Source organism: Ursus arctos, unplaced genomic scaffold (assembly GCF_023065955.2).
Source record: "Ursus arctos isolate Adak ecotype North America unplaced genomic scaffold, UrsArc2.0 scaffold_22, whole genome shotgun sequence".
NCBI lineage: Eukaryota > Metazoa > Chordata > Mammalia > Carnivora > Ursidae > Ursus > Ursus arctos.
In genome coordinates, this window is record NW_026622897.1 from 12,736,395 (window position 1) to 12,763,393 (window position 26,999).

Here is a 26,999-nt window from a genome sequence, read left to right on the forward strand (position 1 = left end):
GGGATCACACCCTGAGCCGAAGGCAGATGCTTAATGACTGAGCCACCCAGGCGCCCCCCTATGAGCATTCTTATACACTTTTTGTGAGTATTTTCATTTCTTAGGGTATGTGTGTGTGTGTGTGTGTGTATAAAATGTACTATATATACTATATATGTGATATACTATATATACATACACACACCCCCAAGGATATATATATAAGATACATGGATATAGGAATCTATAGATATCTATATCTAGGTCATATGGTATGGTAACTTCGTGTTTCAATTTTTGAGGAACTGACCCAACTTTTATCCAAAGTGGCTGCCACATTTTACATTCCTACCAACAACATACGAGTGTTCCAACTTCTCCCCATCCTAGCCAATACTTCTTACTGCCATTTTTCTTTTTAATTACAGCCGTCCTATGGGGGTATGTGGTATCTCACTAAGATTTTGCTTTGCATTTCCTGTTGGCTAATTGTGTTGAGCATTGTTTCATGTGCTTATTGACCACTGATATATCTTCTTTGGACAAATGTCTACCCAAGTCTTTTGCCCATTGTAAATTGAGTTGTCTTTTTATTATTGAATTGTAAGAGTTCTTTATATTCTCTGGATACAAGTCCATTGATACGATTTGCATCTTTTCTCCCGTTCTATGGAATTTTCTCCCACTCTCTTGATGGTGCCCTTTGATGCACACAAGTTTTTAATTTGGATGAAGTCCAATCTATCTAGCTTTTTCTAAGGTCACTTATGCTTTTGGTGTCATATCTAAGAAACCACTGCCTAGCCCAAGGTTGCAACGATTCATCCCTGTGTTTTCTTCTAGAAGTAGTTATTTTTAGTAATGCAGTGAGCACTAGTGAATCTACCACCCAAATAAAAAACTATTATCTTGATAATTACATACATCGAATCATAAGCACCTCCCATCCCATCCCGTTGTCCTCTCCCAAGCACTGATTTTCATCCTGTCTGTACATCAGAATCACCAATGCAGTTTTAGAAATGGCGAGTGATCCGCAAACCTCGCCTCAGCCCTACCGGATCTCCTGGACATAATTTAGACATCTGAATGTAAACAAACAAACACAACATAACTCTTCCTGAAGAAGTTGGAGGACTCCTCTTACTGGCAATGAGGAGCCACTGGAACCTCCAGAGCAGGCAGGTGACGCAGTAAAATTAACCTGAAAGACTAGAGTAGATGTGAGGGGAAGAGGAAGGCTTGGGACAAAGTAGAAGTCATGAAAATGAGAAAGACAATTCAAAAAATACTTTGAAAAAAGACTAGACAGTACTTGAGGACAGACGGAACATATAGATAAAAAGGAGGAGAAAGTAGAGAGTATGACCATGCACGTCTGGGTAGTCTGGCCACATGCAAGTCTAGACAGTAGTAGTTGGTTTGGGAAGAAAAATATATATATTTTTGTTCCATCCTGAGATAGAGGAGGTGAGAAGAAATTCAAGTTGGATGTTCTGAGGAACTGAGTCACAGTATTGAATGGGTAAGAATTTTTTGAAAGAGCAAGTGCAGAAAAAGGGATGTCTGGGAATTAGGCTTAGAACGCACCCCTAAGTACTTTCTACTCTGTACCTACGGGAAGAAAAAGAGGATGCGGCCAAAAGCTGAGAGAATGATCATTACAATGAGGAAGCTGAGACGGGAGAAAATCATGTCAAAGAAGAAAAAGGCGGTCTGTAGCCACATATGACGTCACCCAAGTAGTCTGTGACCTGCGTCTGGGGGAAAACTATGGTGACATAATTACTTGAGATTAGAAATGGGATCATTTCCCCTCAGAATTTCTATTTGTCAGCTTGTCTTAATGAAATGCTAAGTTGCAGGACTGGGCTACAGACAATCCCGATTCATTCTGAATCACCTAGACGTCATACTGTGAGCACAATAAGGCATTTCTTACCAAGTTTGATGACAACTAATAAATAATAGTTCTCAACGATTAGGAAATTCATTCAGGGTACCTAGAAAGGAGCCCTGGCCATGGAGCCGAGTGGCACAACCCCGGAGAGAGGCTGGTATCTGGGAAGACCTAGAAGCAGACCAGCCTGGTCTTTCTCACAGCAGCACTTTTCCCATTTATGTGGTACCCTCAATTATACAGAATAAAGTAAAGAGACATTTTGTAAAGGACACTCTGTCAAGTGCTGTGTGACAGTGCCATGTATTTATTACCTCATTAAAATGAGCATTATTTTTGTTTTGTGTCTGGGAAAGTGAGTTTTGTTAAGTAACATGCTCAAATTTGAAGCTTAAAAAAAAATTCCTAAGAACAAGGCCGAGCCCATAATGCCAGCCTGGATGCCCTCAAAGCCCACACCCACACTGTTTTCAGCATCTTACGTATGTTTATATTGAGGTAAATGTACATCCCATAACTATTTTTGCACAACTTCCGAATTCCTTATTACATTCTGTTTTTCATTTTATTCTTCACTCTCAGCCCTTTGCTCTGCTTATGTAATTCCCACAGTCATACCGTGCTTGAGGCATACTGCATGTTTCTTTAAAAACAGTACTTTGGAAAGAATTGTAAGCACTATATATCACTGAGGAAAGGCCGGATTTTTCAACACATGGCATAGGAACAGCTGGTTTTCCATGTGGAAAAAAAAAACTAAATAGGACACCTTCCTCACACTGTATCCTCAAATCAACTCCAGGTGGACCACAGGCTTAATGCAAAAGGTAAAACTACTAAATTTTTATAAAATAAGAAAAGTGAATATCTTTAATGCCTTAGGGGATGGAAGGATTTCTTAAACAAGAAACAAAAAGCACTAATCATAAAGGAAAAAGTGGTAAATTTGGTTACATTAAAACTATACTATTCATTCATTGAAATATCTATTAATCGAAAGATGTTTTAAAAAGAGTAAAATGAAAGGGGCGCCTGGGTGGCTCAGTTAGTTGAGCCCCTGACTCTTGGTTTCAGCTCAGGTCATGATCTCAGGGTCCTGGGATCGAGCCCCACATCAGGCTCTGCGCTCAGTGCAGAGTCTGCTTGGGATTCTCTCTCCCTCTTCCTCTGCCCTTTTTACTGCTTGCGTGCTCACTCCCTCTAAAATAAATAAACAAATAAAATCTTAAAAAAAAAAGGAGCAAAGTGAGAAAGCACAAAATGAAAGAAGACATTTGTAACACATGAAAGAAAAGACTCACATCCTTACTAGTGAAACAAAAACTCCTCTAAATCAGTAAGAAAGACAACCCACCAGAAAAATGGGCAAAAGACTTATTTAAGCACACTTCACAAAAAAGGCCAAAAGACATGGGAAAGAGTTCAAACTTGTTAGAGAGAAAAATAAAAACACGAAAACCGTACTCACACACTCACTTACACACTCACCAGACTGTAAAACTGACAAAGTGTAGTGGCACCCAGCACTGGTGAGGGTGTGGCGGAATGGACACGCCCATGCATACATGACACGGGTTCGGCATTACAAGCAAAAGCTGGAGACAGATCTAATGTATGACCCAGCAACCTTACTCTTCGACTTACACTCTTAAATGTTTAACACTGCACAAGGATAACTGTTGAAGAATGTTCATGGACCTATTGATAAGAGCTCCAAACTGAAAGCAGCCCAAATATACATGACTAGATATGATGGAAAAGGGACTTGTGGTATATTCACATCATGAAATACAATAAATAAAAGTGAATAAATCACAGCTATATAGACATGGAGAAATCTCATAAACATAGTGTTGTGTGAAATAAGACACAAAATAATATATTTGGTATGATTCCTTCATACGTAGTTCAAGAACAAGCAAACTACGTGAAGGATGTGCCCACTGCAACTTATATCCAATAAATATGGCACCCAGTGGAACAAAACTCCTGAGGGAAGCATTACACAAGTGGTAAAACACAAAAGTCAAGACCGTGATTACCTCTTAGAGCAAGGATGAGGTTGGTATTGGGGGTGCAGTCTGGGCTGATGAAATTATCTAATTCTCGATCCAAGTGTAATTGCACAGGTGTTTCATTACAGTATACTTTCATTAAGGTGTATGTATAGGGCTAATGCACAATTTGTCTACTTATCTAGTATTTCATAATAAGCAAAGAAAAAAAGACGAAAAGAATAGGATCCTTTTTCTCCCCCACTTCTATTTCTTGCCATTCAGGGCAATTTCACTGGGATCTAAGCTCCATTACCATCAGGGCTCAGAGGAACAGAGATTAGGCTGTTTTTCTCACCCCTGATTTCTTAGCACCGAGAACAGTGCCTGGCAAAAGACAAGACACTCAATATTTTACAAATGAATCACTGATTAACCAAGAACAGAGAGGGAGGGAGAAAAAGAGGAAAAGAGAGAGAAGGATATAAAAAGAAATAAATGCTTGAAGAGCTCAGAGCAGCATTTTGTGAACAGTTAAGAGGCCAGGAACTGGGAACTACTTGTTAAAACAGAGAGTTCGCTTAAGTTTTTGTTGAAGACAACCACAATCCTAAATGAAGGACAGTAAACTATGAAGACTTTATACGCAATGATAAAGTTTACAGTTGTAGTCAAACACAATTTAAAAGGAGTAAATACTTTAGGGGTGTCTGGGTGGCACAGCGGTTAAGCGTCTGCCTTTGGCTCAGGGGGTGATCCCGACGTTGTGGGATCGAGCCCCACATCAGGCTCCTCCGCTATGAACCTGCTTCTTCCTCTCCCACTCCCCCTGCTTGTGTTCCCTCTCTCACTGGCTGTCTCTATCTCTGTCAAATAAATAAATAAAATCTTTAAAAAAAAATGCTAAGGTTTAAAAATAAAATAAAATAAAAGAAGTAAATATTTTAATGATCTATATAATCACTTCAGAACTGTGCGCAATAAATTTCTGTTATTCATATGCTACCAAGACTGTGGTATTTTGTTACTGCAGCCAGAATGGACTAAGACACATTACTTGTAAATAATTTACAAATACACTTTTTTCTATAATGTTACTATCTTCCCTAATTTAATAAGAGTTACTAACAAAGAACAATGACACTGAGGAGATTTAGATCTCCCTTCTTTTCCTTTAATACGTCCAACCTAAGGTAAATGGGCTAAATAAAACTAGCAAACAAACAAACAAACAAAACCCCAAAAACTTGGTTGGCCAGAAGAAAGAGAAGGAAGGAAAAAAAAAACAAAAAAAACCCACAAAAAAACCCAGATAGTAAAACAAACAGACAAAACTGGATAACTGAGAGTTGACATAATTTGGCAAACCTTTCAGTTAATTAATCTTAACTCTCCCCTAACTTTAGAATATATTTTATTTTCTGATTATAACCTTTTGGTTATTTGAATCCCATAAGTAACAAGCCAGAGAATAGACAGAGTCTAACAATTTCTTTAAAACCACAGTCACTTTGTATTCAGTAACTTTTTTTTAGCTTTCTAGAATTAACATCATCCTAAGGAATACTGGAGTGCTCTCTTCCTCAGCTCATGTCAAGCTGGGATCATTCTAATTCGGGGACACAAGTAAAATAAATGACACTATCATAAGCTCAAGTTTAGCTCACATGCCTCAGGAAGAACACTACCAGACTGGACACTGGTGCAACATACAGGAAAAAACAGAAGAGGGGGCAACTTCAATATAAGTAAAATACAAAAATTTAAAAAAAAGAACAGAAACTTAAGGCAAAAGAAGAGACTAGAGTCAATGTACATTCAAAAAGTTAGATATATATACTTTGTAGTTTCAAAGTGCAGTTATGATGTCCAAGAAAGGACTGAAGCCCTATGAAGAATTTCTGTGCCCCATTTGTTTCAAGTGCGCATGAAACAACATCCAGGACAGATCACATGTTAGGCCACAAAACAAGTTTCAATAAATTTAAGAAGACTGAAATCATATCAAACATCTTTTCCAATCACAAGAGTATGAAAGCACAAGTCAATTACAAGAAAAGAATAGGGAGAAACAAAAATACATAGTGCCTAAAGAACATGCTCCTGAACAACTGATGGGTCAACAAAGGAATCGAAGAGGATGGGGCACCCGGGTGGCTCAGTCGTTAAGCATCTGCCTTCGGCTCAGGTCATGCTCCCAGGGTCCTGGGACTCGAGCCCTGAATCAGGCTCCCTGCTCAGCAAGAGGCCTGCTTCTCCCTCTCCCGCTCCCCCTGCTTATGTTCCCTCTCTCGCTCCTCTCTCTCTCTCTAATAAATAAAATCTTAAAAAAAAAAAAGAAATCAAAGGAAATAAAATAATACCTGGAGACAAATGAAAATGGAAACACACGGGATCAAAATCTTTGGGATGCAGCAAAAGCACCTCTGAGAGGAAATTCTATAGCGATGTGGACCTAACTCAAGAATCAAGAAAAATCACAAGTGAACAATCTAACTTTACACCTAAAAGAAAAAGAAAAAGAACACACAAAGCCCAAATTTGGTAGAAGGAAGGACATAACAAAGATCACAGCAGAAATAAATGAAATAGAGACAAAAAATATAGAAAAGACCAATGAAAATAAGAGCTGGTTCTTTGAGAAGATAAACAAAATTGATGAAACTTTAGACAGACTAATCAAGAAAAAGAGGACTCAAATAAATAGTATCAGAAATGAAAGAGAAGTAACAACCAACACCGCAGAAATACAAGAGATTATAAGAGACTACTACAAAAAATTACTTGTGAACAAATTAGACAACCTATAGTAAATGGATAAATTAGTAGAAACATATTATCTTCCAAGAATGAGCCAGGAAGAAACAACAAAAAAATATATGAACAGATCAACTACTAGTAATTAAATTGAATCAGTGATCAAAAACTCCCAACAAACAAAAGTCCAGGACCAGATGGCTTCACACATGAATTCTAAAAAACACTTGAAGAAAAGTTAATACCTATTCTTCTCAAACTATTCCATAAAATAGCAAAGAAAGGAATGCTTTTGAATTCATTCTATGAGGCCAGCATTACCCTGATACCAAAACCAGACGATGATACTACAAAATAAGAAAACTACAGACCAATGTCCCTGATGAACATAGATGCAAAAATCCTCAACAAAATATTAGCAAAGTGTATCGAAAAATACATTAAAAGACTCATTCACCATGATCAAGTGGGATTTATCCCACGGATGCAAGGATGGTTTAATATATACAAATCAACGAACACTATACACCACATTAAGAAAATGCAGGTTAAAAATCATATGATCATCTCAGTAGATACAGAAAAATAATTTGACAAAAGTCAACTTCCATTCATTATAAAAACTCTCAACAAAGCCAATATAGAAGGAACATATTTCAACATAATAAAGGCTGTCTATGACTAATCCACAGCTAACTTCACATTTAATGGTGATAAGCTGAAAGCTTTTCCTCTAAGATCGGGAATGAGACAAGAATGTCTATTGTCACCACTTTCATTCAGCAAAGTACTGAAAATCCTAGCCATAGCAATCAGACAAGAAAAGAAATAAGAGGCATCGAAATTGGTAAGGAAGAAGCAGAACTGACACTATTTGCAGATGACATGATACTCTGTATAGAAAATCCTAAAGATTCCACCAAAAAACTACTAGAACTAATAAATGAATCAGTAAAGTCGCAGTATACAAAATCAACATAGAGAAATCTATTGTGTTTCTATACACTAATAATAGCAGAAAGAGAAATTAAGAAAACAATTCCATATACAATTGCATCAAAAAAATAAAAAACCTAGGAATAAACTTAACCAAGGAGATGAAATTTCTGTTATTCAAAAAACTGTAAGACATTAATGAAAGAAATGGAAGAGGACAAAAATAAATGGAAAGATATATCATGCTCACAGATTGAAAGAATTAATATTGTTAAAATGTCCATATTACTCAAGCAATCTACAGATTCAGTGTAATCTCTGTCAAAATACCAACAGTATTTTTTCACAGAACTAGAACAAAAAATCCTAAAATTTGTATGGAACCACAAAAGACCCTGAACAGCCAAAGCAATCTTGAGAGAGAAGAACAAAGCTGAGGTATCACAATCCCATATATCAACTACATTACAAAGCTATAGTAATCAAAACAGTATGGTATTGGCACCAAAAAACCCCATATAGATGGATGGAACAGAACAGAGCATCTGGAAATAAACCCATACTTATATGGTCAATTAATCTATGACAAAGAAAGCAAGAATATACAATGAGGAAAAGACCATTTCTTCAATAAATGGTGTTAGGCAAACCAAACAGCTACATTCAAAAGAATGAAACTGGACCACTTTCTTACACCATGCACACAAAAAAACCCTCAAAATGGACTAAAGACCTACTGTGAGACCTGAAACCATAAAAATCCTAAAAGAAAACAGAGGTAGTAAACTCAAGGACAAGAGCCCTAGTAATATTTTCCAGGATATGTCTCCCCAGTCAAAGAAACAAAAGCAAAAGTAAGCGACTACATCAAACAAAAAGGCTTTTGCAGAGTGAAGGAAACCATCAATAAAACAAAAAGGCAACCTACCGAATGGGAAAAGACACTGACAAATGAGAAGTCCAATAAGGGATTAATATCCATAATAAATAACAAAATCACACAGCTCAATACCCAAAACCCCAAATAATCCTATGAAAAATGGGCAGAGGACATGAATAGACACTTCCCCCCCCAAAAAAGACATACAGATGGCCAACAGACACATGAAAAGATGTTCAACATCACTAATTATCAGGAAAATGCAAATCAAAACCACAATGAGATATCATCTTACACCAGTCAGATACAACAAGCGTTGGCAAGGATGTGGAGAAAAGGGAACCCTCGTGCACTGTTCGTGGGAATGTAAACCAATAGTGCCAACTCTGGAAAACAGTATGGAGGTGCCTTAAAAAACTAAAAATAGAAAAACCATACAATCTAGCAATTCCACTTCTGGGTATTTACATGAAGAAAACAAAAACACTAATTCAAAAAGATACATGCACCCCTATGTTTATTGTAGCATTATTTACAATAGCCAAGATATGGAAACAGCCCAAGTTTCCATCAACGGATGAATGGATAAAGAAGATACACACACACACACACACACACACACACACACACACACACACTGTAGAATATTACTCAGCCATAAAAAGAGAATGAAATCTTGCCATTCATGACAACATAGATGGACCTAGAGGGTATTAAGCTAAGTGAAATAAGTCAGACAGAAAAAGACAAATACCATATGATTTCACTCATATGTGGCATCTAAAAAACAAAACAAATGAACAAACAAACAACAACAACAAAACTAGAAACACACCCGTAAATGTAGAGAACTGGCAGTTGTCAGCAGGGAGAGGGCTGGAGGGATGGGTGAAATAAGTGAAGGGGATTAAGAGGTACAAACTTCCAGTTATAAGGTAAATAAGTCACAGGGATGAAAAGTCCAGCACAGGGAATACAGTCAAAGAGATTATAGCTCTGTATGGTCACATGGCAACTACACATATCGTGGTGAACATTTTATAAAATTTCAGAAAATTCTCAGGTATGAAGATGCCCATAAAGGTACTTTATGTCCCTGACTGTTTATTGGCAACAGGAAAGACTTACAATTACAGATTCAACATTAAAATGATGAATATTCTTAAGAAGAAAACAGCAGCAGAAGCTGGTTAAGACGGATACTCCTACCCGCACAATAGAAGCCATATGGGTGGAGTTGGTCTCTTCATGTGGCCTATGGTCATTTAATTCTCCACTCACAAGTGGCTCCTAACGTAATTTGTTAAGTCTCTTTCCAACCCCCAACACCCTGGTTGGTTAGCATTTGTCTGCAGGCTGAAATGGTATCTTATATTCCTTTCTCATAATACAGAGCAGCAGACTTTAATTTGAACCACATGTCTGTCTTCTAGGGATGGTTTAAATACCAGAGCTTTACTATCAACTTTGAGACTTGAAATTCTTTGTTCTAGGCAAGATCAGGAGCCCGGGGCCATATAGGGCTATACAGGGTAGAGATACTGTATCCCTAAAAGTATGTATATTATCAACTGTGTATGTCTATGTGGTAAGGGGAAACAGGAAAGAACGAATGGCACTAATATAAAAATCAGGACAACTGCACCAGGAAATTTTCTTATTTGGTCCACCACTTCAGAGCAATACCCTTGACTCCTTTTCTAGCTGACAGAGGAGCACTGCAAAGCAGATGCAAACAGATTAGCCACAGCCTGCAACCAGCTCCAACGTTCACAATGTCTGTTAAGGTAACACAGCACAGCTAAAATTGACAGCCAGCCCCTCCAAGAGCAACTTGTGCTTCCCTTCCTTGCTGTTATAAGTAAACAGCTCAGAAGTAGGGGGCAGAGGAACAAAGTAAAGTGGGAAAATATGTATTTATACTAAATAAACAACCTCACCAGTAGACATGGTGACAAGATTCTTTATGTTTTGAAACCTGAAAGCTTCTGAGGACTCGTAACCCTAATTCCGTACTTGCAATTATAGACAAAGACTAAGAACAGAAATAATTTTGGCCCTCGATTAATTTCCCAGCGGACTCAGGGGAGGGGAGGGGTGGAGGAGACAAGCTGTCGGGTATTCTTGCTAGAAATGACTCAAAGAACCAAAGATCAACACCCCAGAAAGAACAACATATAAACAGGATTTAGACTGTTGTATGGACTGTGAAAATGGAACATGACACAGATAAGGAACTAATCTTGCTTTTCCTATACAATACCACTAGCCTAGAAATCATGTGACCCAAAAGTGTTATTTGGAATTGTGCAAAACAAGAGTCAACTGTGTGAATCTCAGAATTACGGTAGTGAGGAAGGATGAGTTTCGAAGTTCCCAGGAGTCACAATATTAGTTCACTATTAAAAATGGGTCCTGGGAAGTCCTCAATGTTTAGCAATCACTCCAACCCCTGGCTGAACTTCCTGACTAGGAGCTAATAGAGAAGTAATGCCAAAAACTACTGACTCACAGCCTGAGCATTTATACACGAGAGAAATTCCTTCACCAGGGGTGGGCGGGGGGAGGAGGTAGGTAAGAATCAAGTAATCAGCTTTCTTTTGGTGGTGGGAGGAGGATATTTGGTTTAGTTTAAGAAACTAGGGCAAGTCAGAATTAGAGGAGGAGAGGGTAATATGCATGAAATTGAAAGACTGTATCTACCTTCTGGAAAACATATTAGAGAAGTAGTACAGTACCATCTTGTCGCAGGTGCTGCTATTACATCATATATGGGACTGCTCCACATCTGTCACTTAATCTTACCGATCTTCTGACCCTCCCCAGCTTCTAGCACTATATATTTATATAGCATAATACTATCTCTGTGGAAGATGAAAGTTTAAAAACAAAAATGCTGGTCCAGCATTACACTGGCATTTTCAATGACTGACTTATGAATTTCCCCCTAAAGCTTTAAAATACCTTAGCAGTTAGGATCACTGAACTCAGCTATTTTTAAATTAGGTAATAAACCAATCCCTTCCACTTTATTATAGATAGCACCACCCCAACCCTTCTCACAAAAAACAAAAAACTCTCCCCACCATAGGATCTTCTCATCAAACTCAGTATTGAGTAGACATATAAAGGAAAGGGCTGTAATGAGATACTTTCTGCAAGACCTGCAAACAATATTCACTGGAATTCTTGAATACATTAAATACATACTATTATAGTCATAATTCTAAATCCTATCACTTAGAACAATGAAAGTCCAATCCTTCGATCAGGTAAGATTCCAATATTGACAGGTGAGCATTCTATACAAAATTTTAGACCATGATGAATCAAAGTCCCCTTAAATACTCAACAGAAACTAAAGATACCAATGGAAATATAGTATATGGTATATAGTATACAGGTATAGTAATAATATTTCCCAGATTAAAAACAAAGACATATGGTCTAATCAGTAGAAGCCTACTTTCGGAGAAAAGAAGATATGACTATCACAGAAGAAGTTCTAAGCAGTCACCAAGAAATTAAAAACAGGTAAGAATATACCCTCTTAAGTTAAAGCTAACAGAATAAATATAACTTACATGAGAGGAAACACCAGAAAAACAAATAAACTGCCTAAAAGTTAATGTGCAAATATGGTCACAAGAGCAGGGTACTCCCCAAGTTTTTGAGGGACCACTAAAGAGTTCTTGGCACAAGGTGAAAAAAACACACATAGTCCTTGGCCTCATGGAGCGGTCAGTCCTGTGGGGGAGGCACACATGACATAGTTACGTGTCTAACTCTATTATGAGAAGCAGGGAATGGGCTTTAGGGGAAAGTTCAGGGACAACTGGCATATAATAGAGAGCAGAGGCTTTCCTGAAGAAGAGTCTATCAAGAGTTCAGAGAATCTCTCCATTTGATACAAACAAACAAAAACAACAACAACAACACTGCACCCACAAAGTCATATTTGGACTAGAATATAAAGAAAACTAACCTATTTAACTGTACAAGTACCCAATATTTTCCAACTTTTTTTGATTCACAAACTCCTTTCAAAGGAATATATTACCTTAAAAGAACCCCAGGAAAGAAATTTAAAAAATAATTTTGTCATTTTTGTGTAACTAATGATAAAGAAGTAACTTTAAGAAAGGTATTTTATCCTAAATTAGCACATCACTAAAACTTGATTTTAAAAAGTTCATTATAAGTTATATTTACCAACAAATCATCAACAAAATGTAAAGTTAGCCTACTGAATGGGAAAAAATATTTTAAATCACATATCTGATAATATACATCTAAAATACATAAAGAACACATACAACTCAATAACAAAAACAAAAAACAGTAGACTAAAAAAACGAGTAGAAAATCTGAATAGACATTCTTCCAGAGAAGACATACAGTTGGCCAACAGGTACATGAAAACATGCTCAACATCACCAATCATCAGGGAAATGCAATCAAAACCACAATGAGATATCATTTCATACTTAGAATGGCTAGTATCAAAAAGACAAGAAATAACAGGTGTTGGTGAGGGTGTGGAGAAAAGGGAACCCTTGTGCACTATTGGTGAGAACATAAATTGGTGCAGCCACCATGGAAAACAGTATGAGGTTCCTCAAAAGATTAAAAATAGAACTACCTTATGATTCACAGCAAGTCCACTTCCCAGTATTTATCTGAAAAAATGAAGACACTAACTCAAAAAGACATATGTTCTCCCATGTTCACTGCAGCATTATTTTCAATAGCCAAGGAAACAACCTAAGTATTTGTCAATGGATGAACAGATAAGGAACAAACACGCACGCGCGCTCTCTCTCTCTCTCTCTCTCTCTCACACACACACACACACACACACACACACACACACGGGCGCAGGTACGCATGCATGCTTACAACGGAATATTACTCAGCCATAAAAAATAATGAAATCTTGACATTCAGAACAACATGGATAGACCTGGAGAGTACTATGCTAAGCGAAGTAAGTCAGACAGAGAAAGACAGATACCTTATGATTTCACGTACATGTGGAATCTTTAAAAAAACAACAAGCTCACAGATACAGAGAAGAGACTGGTGGTCGCCAGTGGCAGGGATGGTGGTGGGTGAAATGCGTGAAGGCGGTCCAAACATACCAACATCCATTTGTAAAATAAATCGTGAGGATGTACTATACAGAACGGTGACAATAGTCATTAGTACTGTACTGCATATTTGAAAGTTGCTAAGAAAGTAGATCTTAAAAGTCCTTACCACAAGAAAAAAAAATTTTTTTTGTAACTATGTAAATGATAGATGTTAGCTAGATTTATTGTGGTGATCATTTCACAGTACATACAAGTACTGAATCATTATGCTGTACACCTGAAACTAATACAATGTTACAGGTCAAGCATACCTGGGTTTTTAAAAAAAAATCATTATAAATATTATTTAAGAAAAAAATTTCCCATTTTATATGTGACTCACTAATTTATTTAAATAAAAAATGCTAATTTAAAATCGTTATGTCATATTTAGTTGAAAGCCACATACATATTGAGATCATAACATCTAAAATAGCCAAAAACTTTTCATGAGCTGGTATTTGAAATCCTTAAATTAAAAGAACAAACTTGTTTATCTGAATTAGTTTCATGTTTTGCTTTACCCAGTAAAATGGGTAAGCAAGTTTAGTACTTCTGTGCAAATAAAACATTATGAATATGGCTAGTCTTTATTCCCAATAAAGCAAATCAGATACTGTGTGTGTGCATGTGTGTGTATACTTTTGTGTGTGTATGTGTCTAAATTTGTGGTTTTTGGAGGCCTGAAAAGATCTTAATGTGCTAGATAAGAACAGTGATCAAATGAAGACAATTCATGAACTGGGTAAAGTTTGCCTTGAAGCACTGTTGAATTACCATTTTTATTTTCATTAACCAAATTTTGACATCAGTGCTCCTTATGCTTTACATTGTCCAATGATCCATTATAGATATGAATTTAACAAAATATGATGAGAAACTGCATACTGGTCAAAACTACCATGGTAACTGATGACTTCACCTAAGCAGTAAACTGAGTATTTGAGTTACAAGCACGCTCATTAGCTCCCGGCTAGCAGGCAGACTCCCTTGATTTACTCTCACAGGGTTTCAAACTATTCCACTTAAGGAGGTGGGGGTGGGGGGGAGGCCTAAATCATTACTTGATTTACTGACTTCTAATTATCCCCCAAACAAATGATTTGCAATTAACAGAAGTTCGTGTAAAAGGAACCTATAGTTGGGGAAGGAATTCTTTATTCTCAAGTTTCTCGAACTAGTGCATGTTTATATCTCCCCAGGCATAATGCTGCGGTGTGCCAAGAGTTACGTGAAAGTGAAGGCTAAAGAAAACACATATTCCTGGAACATTAATTTTTTTCTATGTTAAATAAAGTTGAATTTTAGTATTAAAACAAATGTAATAGGACATTGAGGAGAATACAAAATGTGCATGAATGTAAAAATAAAGCATGTGATTTAAAAAGTGCACCATTCCAGACTAGCTGACCAATCCCACACTTGCCCCCACCCTGTGTGAGTTCGTCCCCCTCCATGTTAGGGAAGCCACAGTGGGAGGGTCCGAGGAGCAGTGCTCTGCACTGGTAGCACAGCTATCATGAGTGAGGCCCTGGAAACAGAACATTTTCCTGATCTTAGCAGGAAGCAATCACTGGTGAAGATCATTAAGACCTTGCTTATCACCCAGAACCATGACTGACAAAAACCCGTTCATGTGAATTTTAACTCTAGGATTTTTTCATATGACGTAAGTCCACTGTGTACGCCAAAAAGGCCTTCTGAATGAAGGTGTGCTCAGTTTTCGTTTGTGAAGCTCCAGTCTGAGGAGCAGGATGCAGAAGAGATCATTTTCAAACTGTATTTTCCCAAGGGTCAACATACACGAAAGTTGTTAGCACCTTCTAGCTGTGGGTCACAGCATTTCAGGGGGAGAGCGGACACTGGGGTGTTGTGATTCCCCGGTACTGTGATGACATGGATTCAGGAAGTCACGTGGCCTCTCCCTGGGTCTCAGTTTACTACCTGTCAACCAGGGAGGTGCACTGAAAGATAACCTAAATAAAGGTGTTACGATCATGACATAAAATGTGTGCCGGACGTGATGAATATTCATAACCACCTCCGTGGGCTGTCAGGGACATTCTCAACTACCGCACTGGGGAAGGGTTCTCAGAAACCCAACGGTCACCACCTTTTTTCCCTCTACCATTGTATCTCAGCATCTTCCTCCTGAAGGTGAAAGGTCAATGGGCTTGCAAAATGTTTTAGCTTCTCGCTTTTAAAAAATGAAATAGTTTAGATCTCACCGCATTAAGGTCAAAAATTTCCACAGCACCTTAGATCCATGACTCTGGAAATTCTTTCCAAAACACTGGCTTTGCTGTAGTTGTACTTCAGATCTCTGCTGTCTCCTGACTGCCAACTAAAACAATAACACCGGAGTGGAAACTATCTCATGGAGACCATTCTGGGAGTCGACATTTGGAGAGAAAAGTTTCCAACTTCCTTAGGTTAAAAAAAAAAAAAAAAAAAACTTTCCACAATTTTCAAAACATTCTCATAATGTCTGAGTATTTCAGATAAGTTTGCTTCAGGGAGTAAGCCAGCTACATTTAGGCCTTTTCTGAGGCAATCTTTTATAAATACAGAAATTTCTCTACTTCATCTTTGGGGACAAGAATTAAAATTGCTTTCAAATAGCATTAAAAATAAGACAACACCATTTTCCTTTGATAGCTTAATATACTCCACCAACAAGAAAATCTGATTTCTCGATTTCTACACATATCTTGGACTGGCAGTTCCCTCTTCCCAGCCCAGATATGTGATGGGTGATCCACCCCCAGAAACACTCCATTTGCTCTCTCTCGTATTTGTTGCCCTCATCCTCCTTTTCAAGTTTATTACCAACACCTCTATGTAGGATTTGACCATTTCACAGCCTCTTCACTAACCTTCCTATTTGCTCTCCTATCCCTTCCACCTGATCCCGCTTTTTTTTTCCTTATTCATCCTGAATCTGATTTATCAAGCCTGGTATTCAAACAATTTCACAATCTGGTATAAATAAATACCTATCTCTCCCACCTTCTCAGGCATGACTCCCCTGCTTGAACCTTCCCTCCGGCCAAGCTGCTTTACCTTCTCTGCAAATATGCCACATGCTACCGCTGCCCATACTTCTCCAACTCGGCTTCTCACTGCTACCAAAATAAAATCCCAACTCCTCACCACGTGCATAAAGCTCCACCGGAACCGGCCCCAGCCAGTTCTCTTACCCCATCTCCTTCTAGACCCCCCTTAGTTATTGTCTCCAGCCATGCCAACTCTTCTCCTACTCTGTCAAATACATTAAATGTACCTCTCTCAGGCCTTTGCATTGCTCTTCCTTCTGCTTGGAAGGCTAGGACCATCCTGGGTAAAAGCGTTCTCTCTCCCACAAGTCATTCGAGCACATTTTCGATTTTCTCATTTTCATAGTCTTTACGAGGGCTTGTTTATGTGTTCACTGTCGCTCTCCCCAGCAGAACGTGAGTTCCAAGGGACTACTTTACCTGCCACCGTATCCCCAGTGCATGGATCAGGGCCTGCACATAGCAAGTGCTTTACTAACACTTGCTGACTAATCCTACTGGCATTCTCTCCTCTACACCTACACCTTAAAGAATCCTATTCATCCTTTAGGCTCACCTCAAATGTTATGTCCTTAATAGGGAATTTATGCCCTCATCACCACTGTCTAAAGTTCAGATCAACAAAGTTTTGAGCACCTACCATAGAACAGGCATGCACTCGGCCAGGGGCCGAAACAACAAACCATACAGTTACCACCCCTGTGGGATTCACGAGCTAACGCAACTTTACAAACTAAAGTGGTTTCTTCATCCTCTGAACTTTTGTGGCAATTAAACTATATAATTAATGTGATAATGAATCATGGCATGCCTTGTAACATCTCTTGTCTTGTATCAAAGTATAATTTGGTCGCCGTCGAACACGCTGTCACCCAGCGATGCAGGCTATATGCGGAGAGGGCCATGTTGTGCCTCCCCCATCCTTCACTTGCTCCTCTGTGGATCCTCACATGTCTGAGGCATGACAAATGAAAGGTTAGAGGCCAAGAATCCTATTCTTTCCGGGCTCCGGACTCTACATGAAAGACATTTATTTGTATGAGTCCTCTTTATAAGGAATTCAAAGTTTTGGAAAGTTAAAGGCGTGTATTTTGGAGACTCTAATGTTTTCTAAATAAGCTATATTTGCATGCCAAATATGATGAAATGAAATAATGTATGTGAAAATGTTTTGTAAAGTGCTATATATATACACACATACACCTACAACATACACACACACAGACCCCCCAAGTGTAATTTTGTGCTATTTAACTTTCCACAGGTCTAAGCATTTGCTGCCCAAATAGACTATAAATTCTTTAGGGCAGGAGTCATGTCTTATACTTCCGTTCTCTCTTCCATGACACCTGAGCAAAGAGCCTTTGTTAATAATAAATACATTTTCAGATGACCACTACACATTTTTAGTTCTAGACTTGGTAACTTTGCCTTTCAGAAATAAAATTCTTTGTTCTGAAAACCATCAATGTTTATTCTGGATTACTAATAACAGAAACATCTTTTAAATAATTCTACAGAAGACAGGTTTGCTATTGCCATTCTAAAATCAGAAGGAAAACAAAGTTATTCATCCGGGCTTCATTCTCCGTAGAAATAGCACTGGAACAAAAATTCAGAGGTAAGAATTTAAGCATGAAAACTCCTACTTAAACCATTGCATCTTTTAATATCTGTAACTGAAATGTACCTCTCATGTCCAGGGAACACATATTCCCTTGAGGAAGGCTAGCATGGGCTTTTCTAATAGCTAGATTTTTATAGTATCAAGCATTAAATGTAAACTGCTACATTAATTCATTAAAAAAGTAAAAATAAATCAACAGAAACAGAAACATCCCCAGAACAACTTATTCATCTTGCACATTTGAACAGGATGCAGCATCTTTTCATAAAACCATTTAGGTAAAAACAAAACTGAACAAAAAAACATAGATTAACATTGGCATAAGGAAAACATGAATTCCTTAAATTTCCTAAATGAATTTTTAATAATTCTATGTTAATTTGACACTGTAACATATGATGACTTTAGAAATGAGGTGCTTAAGACTAACAATATTTTAAAGAAAACAACAAAACCTTTTTCTCTTTCATGTGTTACTTTCATGTCTAGTAGTTTCTTTCTTACTGAGATTTAATAATAACCCATCAAAAGACCACTGAAAAGATCAGAAATCCTGAAGTTACTTTTAGCTTTTAGAATAAAAAGTTGATTTCATTAGTTATCTGACCTTATTCTGTCAGAGCTATTCATTCCACCTCTCCAAAATTAGTCACACCGTGGTCAGCTTCAACTAGAAGCGTTTCTCCCACCGGCCCACTAAGTTCAAAGAAGACTTGGCAGATGAGAACGGGAATTCTACCTAATTTATGCATAAGAAAGGAAGTTCGGGCAATGACTGAGAAACTGAGGACAGGAGTCCCCCTTACCTGAAGGGGATACATTCAAAGACCCCCAGCGTATGTCTGAATAGTACCGAACCCCAGATGTGCTATGTTTTTCCCTATATACACACACCTATGATAAAGTTTAATTTATGAATTAGGCACAGTAAGAGATTAACAACAATAACTAATAATAAACTAGAACAATTGTAACAATATACGGTGATGAAAGTTATGTACATGTGGTCTCTCTGTCTTATGTTATCTTATCATCACCCGTCCTCTTCTTGTGGTGACGGGAGGTGATAAAATGCCTACCTGATGAGCTGAAGTGAGGGAATGACACTGGCACTGTGACCTAGCATTAGGGTACTACTGACCTTCTGACCATACGTCAGAAGGAGGATCACCCACTCCTGGATCACAGATGACCATGGGTAACTGAAACTACAGAAAGCAAACCAGGGCGGGGGTGGGGAGGTGGGCAGCAGAGTAATGACAGCATGAAATAAAGAATGCACGAGCAAAGACAATGTTAGATAGTATAGCAGGGCACAACCTAGAGTAGCTCATTGATTCTTGGCCAAACAAATAATAAAAATGCAGTCTTTGGGTTAACGAACTTAAAAATCTTGCCATATGTGTTAATGCAGAGAGCCCACGGCGGGCTGCCAGCATTCCCACGAGTCTGTAATTACATACCAGCAGGTAGAGACTCATATTGTGACTACATGGATTTGTTTTAACGATTAACAAAGAAAAGCATTTCAAAATCTCCCTACCCAAGTATTTGTCAGTGGCGTTTCTAATTTCAATTATCACTGACTCCGTTTTTACACTTGGTTTCTCAATACAAAAACAAAGAGCCATACTAATCTCCCTGAACTAAATAAAATGGTTCTAAAGTCAAAATCAAGAACCAAGGAAGCATAAAAAAATTTTTAACCTTTGGTCAGTGAAGGTAGAACACAACTATAGAAGAAAAAGAGGGCCTTCTTTTAACTTACTACCCTAATCAGTAATCCCAAGAACCCTACATCACATCCGTGGCAGGCTGCATAAAAGCCCCTCAAAAGACATCCACGTTCTAATCCATGGAACCTGCGAATGTGGTACCTAACGTGATAAAAGGGGCTTCTGTAGATATGACCGGGCAATGGGGAGATCATCCCAGATTATCCGGGAGGGCTCAATGTAATCACAAGGGCCCTTCTAAGAGGGAAGCGGGAGGGTCAGGTTAGGAGTGGGAGATGCAACAATGGGAGCACAAGGCAGAGTGCTGTGAAGAAAGGACCGGAACCAAGGAGTGCAGGGACCTCTAAAGCCGAAACCAGCGAGGAGATGGACTCTCTAGAGACTCCAGGTGGAACCAATCCTACCAACACCTTGATTTTAGCCCCATAAGGCTCATTTCAGGTGCTCGCTTTGGCAGCACACATACTAACACGGGAACGGTAGAGAGGATTAGCACACCCCCTGCCCAAGGATGACACACAAATTCGTGAAGTGTTCCGTGTTTTTTCATGATGAGCACTGAGTGATGTACAGAAGGGTTGAATCACGACCTTGGGTACCTGCAACTAATACAACCTTGTATGTTAACTATACTGGGATTAAAATAAAAAATTAAATGACATTTAAAGAAAGAAAAAGAAAAAGACTCATTTCAGATTTTCGACTTCTAAAACTGTAAGATAATAAATTTGTATTGTTTCAAGCCACTACGTTTGGGGTAATTTGTTACAGTGACAACAGGAAATTAACGCAACATTTTATTATACTTTTAAGGACCGTGAAGCTTAACAGATGTTATTACCATTAATTTAATTGAAGCTATGGTGAAAAATTACAAAAGAGGGTTTGAAATTGCTGCTCTTTCCACACTACCCACTTGTGTGGGAACTGCTTCGCATCTAGAGAGCTTTGGGGAATATAAAGCAGACATAAGGACAAAGGAAAAATGTGATTTTATGTAAGATAAAGAAAGCATCTAATTCCTGTCTACTATGCACTGGGCAAATGCAGGACTCAAGGAGCTTAAAACTACGTGAAAGTACTAAACAACAGTGCATCCATCAGCCAACCTTAGATAAATAAAAAGTTCAGTGACATTCCAAGGATGTGAAAGTAGAGTCTGGAAAGACTTACCTAGACTTATCTACACAAAACAGTCAGTAGAATCACCAGCCTGAAAGGGTACACGTATGTACTCTGACCTGTAATATAAAATAAGTCTGAACCCTCAACTCCCACCCTTTTAAGGAGGGAAGTCCTTAGAACTGCTTTTTACCTTGGCTTTCAAGGCAATTCTACTCTAGCTGTACTTCAATTTTCTATAGGAGACCCCCCTTCCCTTCTGACCTGTGAGACGGGGGACACACAATGCAATACTGAAAACTGCTGGAAAACAAAACTGGTTTCTTTTCATGTTTATACTTTCTGTCTAGACTGCAGTCACTTTCTTCTATCAATAGGTGGTGAGCTTGTATTGGCTAGGCAAATGCTGATAGTTTATTGAAACTGAAGGAGGAATAGAGTGAGGTAGTGAAAAGTGCTTTTTAGACACCGTCAGGTGAACAGACGAGTGAAATCTGAGGACACAAAGAGATCGACTGCCTTTAAACTGATGCCTTTAATTGATGCAAGATCGGCTCTTCCTAAATTATCATAAAACTAGTCTTTGCAGTGACATAAATCAGCCTCCTCAAGTAAAGCTGACAGGGTACACAAGCTTAGCCGTTGTTCTCTCCACATTATTCTAGACTTTATTCCTTATTATTTAAAAGAGACTGTCAACCAAACGAAGAGAATTTTAAATATCACCCTTTTCCTTCTTTCTCCCCAGCCTAGTTCCATCCAATACTACATGAAATAGAACATAAATGTGTTTTGAAAGTTTCTCGATTTTCAAGTCACACACACACACACACACACAAATCTTTCATTTTCACAGTACTTCTTTCTGAATAGATGGAAATAGACAATCCCTTCACTTAAGAATCTTGAAGGAAAAGCTCTTTTGTTCCTATTTCACATCCTCAACACACTTCTCACCTGCTATTTTAATATTCAGATTGGCATCCAGAAGCAAATTTTCAGCTTTTAGATCACGATGAACAATGTTCCGACAGTGACAAAAATAGACGGCTGCCACAATCTGTTTGAACTTCCGACGGGCCTCCTTCTCTGCCATTCTGCCATGGGCTACCAGGTGGTCTGCGGTGAAAAAGAGCACAGTCAGTTCTCATTTTGCACATGGGCATCACTTCAAAAGGTGGACTCCAGGAGGGATGCCAGGGGGCCACCAGATGAACAGCTGAAGAAGTGAAACTAACAAATGGCAACACTTGGGGCCCTGATCTGTATCTATAGAAACCCATTAGCAAGCAGTCCCCAGACCGTTTTCAGCGTACGTTGAGTATGCACAGGACTACCTATGCTCTACCATAAGAAAAAAGAGTGCTGAGGGTTATGATGGTATTTCTTGAGAATCATCACATTCAACACCTCCTCTCTCTTATCTCCACTGCGAGAGATTACATACACACAGCAAACATACGCATGAAGATAAGAATCAGCAATATTTCCTGTGCTGAAGGGTGAGTCAAAAAGCAGAGTCACAATAATCAATCATTTTGGAGAAGAGCAGACAGAAGTTAGTCACTGCTAAGGGGGAAAATGGCTTTATATAGGAGCCCACGTATGCCAATCTCTCGTCTGCTTTCTCAAAGTTTTACAGTTTAACATAAATATGTACTTATTTGGTAACTATACTCTGGAATGCATAATGATATGCCTGTATCTTTCCATTTGCATTTATGTGCTTTTCAAATATTTCTTAAACTGTTATTAGTTTTTACAGACAACAACAATAGAAAACAAAGGGCAGTTTCTACCACTTTCAATGAAATGATTTCATTGGCGATGTGGCTGACTAAGCTATAGCAAAAGATTTTAAATGTGATGAACTCTGTAATACTGTAAATCAAGGTACGTTCCATATTTAAAAATGAGCTGATTGACCCAGAGCCAATCCCATTAATTACCAACTACCAATACCAATACAATTAAGTATTTTTTCTAATAGTAGCAGTAGGTTTATACCGAACCCATGAATCCTAAACCCCAGTTCTTCATCTAACTAATAACATATCGAGATAATAACGGCTGATGGGATCAGAAACATTGGCAATACAGCTTGCTCTACTTAAAACTTCCTATCCTTAAACTAACTCATCTAGGTTGGAAAAGGACACATTTGCCGTGATAAGCATCCGGAGATAGTGGGAGAGTGAAAAAACCAGACAATGTAAATAAGCGTATTACTGTTTATCAAGAGTAGTCTCAATAAGCCTACCCAACTGTTCTGCACCACAAAGATCAGCCACAGGACCGGTCGGAGAGATCTTCTCTTCATCACAAAGAGGAAGTGTGAGATAAGACACATGCGCTAGTAATGACTACCAAGATTGAGGGCTTAGGACAAGAAACGGGGGCAGGGCGTGACAAACGGCAGCCAAATGACAATCCATCTACAGAGCAGATTTTCAAAGAATTCAAAGTACATTCTGACCACAAAAAGCATACAATTTTGGAGATCAAATACGACAGCATTTTTAAGAACGTCTTATAGGATCACTTAAATTATTAAGAAAGACCCTTCGACGGAATTATTGTCATTGTTCGTGTCATCAGTGGCTCCTACACCAGTTCCTTGAAGCATCTTCCTCAAAAACCATCCCTTACGATAGCCAAGGTGACCAATGTAGTAGAAAAGAAGAGAAAATAGGAAGTCTTCAGCTTAGAAGTTAAAAGGACTAGAACACCACTTTCTACAGGAGTTCAGAGGTAGTGATAAACGAGCACACACTCTGCTGTATTTACGCTTCTGGTGAGATCTGTCAAATGAACTTTAAACAACACAAAATCCCTAACTAGTGAGAGTTGCTTAATATAAGCTGTCAGAGAACTGCACATCCACCAAACGTGCGACGCTAGGCTTTATTTTAAGACACCATTCTCTCTAACAGTACCTGCTCCTTTGACCCCTATTCCTCTTAACCCAAGGCCTAATTATTCTAATAACATGTTTTAGCTGCTAAACTTTGTCTAATTAAAGGGCTTTGAAGAGACAGCTATTCTTGAGAAACATAAAAATAAACCCTTATGAGGGTTTACCATCAGAAGCTCATTTGGCCAAGCCACCCATTAATTAAAATGCCCAAGAGACATTCGTCTGGCAGTAAATACTAATTACCAGAACACATCAAAGAGCTTCTTAAATACAACAGAATGATTAATTTTGTGATTTCTAAAATAAGTTATTTTCTTTTATTAAAAAAAAACTCTTTATATTTTCTAAGTACTTTGTTTTCCTAAAATGATTGGAAAGTTCTCGAAATGGCTACAGAGGCCAGGAGCTGGTGGAATGCAGCCTAGTTCTGTTTTATCTCCACAATGACACACTGGTTGTCCTTGGACAAATCATTTATACTGCCAATATCCCCACCTCTTGATCTGCTCAACAGAAACAAACCCTGTTACACACTGTGGCCAAAGAAAGGATCGCATATTTGGGAATAAACCTGTACTGTGATTAAGAGTTGTCCTATATGATATGCCTTTAACTTTCAAGGACATTTTAAAAGCTATTTTTAAAAAGGTCCACTCCGTATTATACAAAAAATATTCAAGCATTTGGCTAATAGATCCTGAGGTGCTTCAGGATTATAGCGCTTGAAGGTAATTATTATACACATCAAATGTCACCGTTACATGGTTCTAGTTAAAAGATATTTGTGACAGCAGTACCCTGGGTAAAAAAGCTTTTAAGCTATATAGTATTTTCCCTACAGTTATGAATACAAAGATATACAAATCACTTTTTTAAAGTGCTGGCTGCAAGCATCAGATCTTTTTTTCCTAGTGACTGTGTGTGATGCTCACGTTTTCTCCGCTTTGGGAGCACTGTGCTCTTCTCCAGTATGGGCCCATCTTAGCGGCTCAATGTCGTTCAGACTTTTCAGCCTCTGCTGTTACTTCTGCCCATCTTACTGCCGCCGCCGCCGCCCCACCTCCCATCCCTGGTAGCTTGCTTGCAGAGCAGACCTATGGGGGCTAGTGGGTGTGCCAGGAAGCCGACAGCCTGCAGTGGTTTCTAGTCCCCCGCGGAGAATGCCTTTCAGCCGCCCGCGGACAAATGGCTGCTTTATGTTCATGTGCGCCCTGTAGGCAGCAAAGGTTCTGCAGGCTCAAACGTGACGTTTAACTTCCAGCAAAGAAACCCAGAGCAGAAGCCCAGCCTGGACTTCACACAAAGTCACAGCATTTGAATAAATACTGGGGTAATTTCAGAAGGCACATGGAACAAACTGGCTCTTGAACCACTCAATGTTCAAAGTCAAATACATTCTGAATCTTGTTGGGACAAACCTCAGTTGCAAGGAACTCTAAAGAATTGTTCTGCTTCTTCCAGGCAGCTCGGTGAGCTAGTTCTCCTAATACTGGGTGACATACTAGTACCCCTATCCTCAGTCCCAAACTCCTACAGGGCAGCCTGGCCCCGCCCCCGAGCCCAGCCACTCTGCAGTCACACGCGTGCTGCACCAACCCCACCACTGCAAGGCCCCCTTCAACAATTCCCTACTTACCTACTGAGCTGTCACTCTACCTCTGGGGCAAATTTCAAGTTTTTCTCTATCACAGCTTCACTCCAATCATTTCAGCCAAGGCAAGGCTGAGGGGGCTCTCTGCTCAATGGAGAAAACAGGTCTCCTGTTTCAAGTTCTTATCAAAAGGAAGGAGTCAAAGTTGTCTTTCTCAGTTTGCAACAGCCATAAATCACTCGGCACTGGACTTGTACAATCTTTTTTATCAGCTCTTCCTCATAAAATAGGAAGAAGCTAGTGATACTGGGGGATGGATATACCTTGAGACTAGAATTCTTAGAAGTGGAGGGCATGAATTCCAAAGGTTGAAAGTATTAGAGCGAGCACATGTATAAAGTTTGCTTCAGAATTCCCGGCTTGTGATTTTGTCCTAATCTGACTCAGGAAGAAATATCTTGTGGTACGTTTAGATTCTAACCTTTCAAAGGGCAAAAATACACATAAGGCGGTCTTAACTTCCCTTGACCGGCTTCACTGGAGTGTCAGAGGCATGCCACTAATGGGACGGTGGTGGGGAGCCAACACTTCTTAAAATAAGTCCCTTTTCCACTATAAACAGACAGTGTCTCCATTTGTCTGCTAAGTCTACGACTCTGATTCAAAACACTAGCTGAAAATGAACATACCCTGACAGCAGGTCACGCGAGAGGGCAGAAACTTTTCATTTTTCGTGATAAAGAAATAGCCTGGTCCAGAATGGGGGAAGCGGCCTGTATGGTAAGCTTAGGTGGCTACCTGAGAACACTTCTGCCCATTCCAAGCTAACCACAGCTGGCAGCTCTGTGCTTTGCCACTCGCTTCTATCATTTCTTCTTTCTACACCCATGGAAACGACTTCCTGTTTATCAAACAAATGCTTCTTTCCAAAAGAGCCGGGGCGAGGCCCAGAACACTCAGCTGCCTGGAAGCAGGTTAACAAGAGTGCACCCACTTGACTCTCATACCGTCCCTAACCTGCGCGGCCCCGCTGACTGGAGGAAGGAGGTTTGTTCCTTTGTTTTCCTTGCCAAGAATCCAACTACCTCACACCAGCCTTCTTTACTTGTTGCTGCTTCTTGTTGATATCTTTTTTCTTCAGGCTTCCAGGCCAAAACCCTGGTTGTCACCCCATTCTCTTTCCCCCACACCCACACCCAATCTGTCAGCAGATTTTATTTGCTCTACCTTCAAAATACACCCAGAATTCAACTAGCCCTCACTCCATCTCCAACCCACCCTCCTGTCAGCAACCCAGTCCAACAGCCATTATCTCCCTCCTGGATCACTCACTGTAATAGCTCGTCCTATTGCTCCTAACTAGTACGCCCGA

General features: G+C 39.0%; 1 protein-coding gene and 1 non-coding gene across 9 annotated transcripts in view; one reads left to right on the forward strand and one right to left on the reverse strand.

Annotated features, from left to right (window-relative positions):
* The window catches only part of SIK3 (SIK family kinase 3), a 237,401-nt gene that overhangs the window by 54,584 nt on the left and 155,818 nt on the right, over positions 1–26,999 (reverse strand). For all 8 annotated transcript variants that reach the window (XM_048217347.2, XM_048217345.2, XM_048217346.2 and 5 more), the window contains exon 4: positions 22,077–22,238. In XM_048217347.2, coding sequence (XP_048073304.1) covers positions 22,077–22,238 — 162 coding nt within the window. The remainder of the gene's footprint in view (positions 1–22,076; positions 22,239–26,999) is intronic.
* LOC113260226 (U6 spliceosomal RNA) lies at positions 20,439–20,543 on the forward strand. Its single transcript, XR_003317864.1, has one exon. It is a non-coding gene; the product is annotated as a U6 spliceosomal RNA (small nuclear RNA).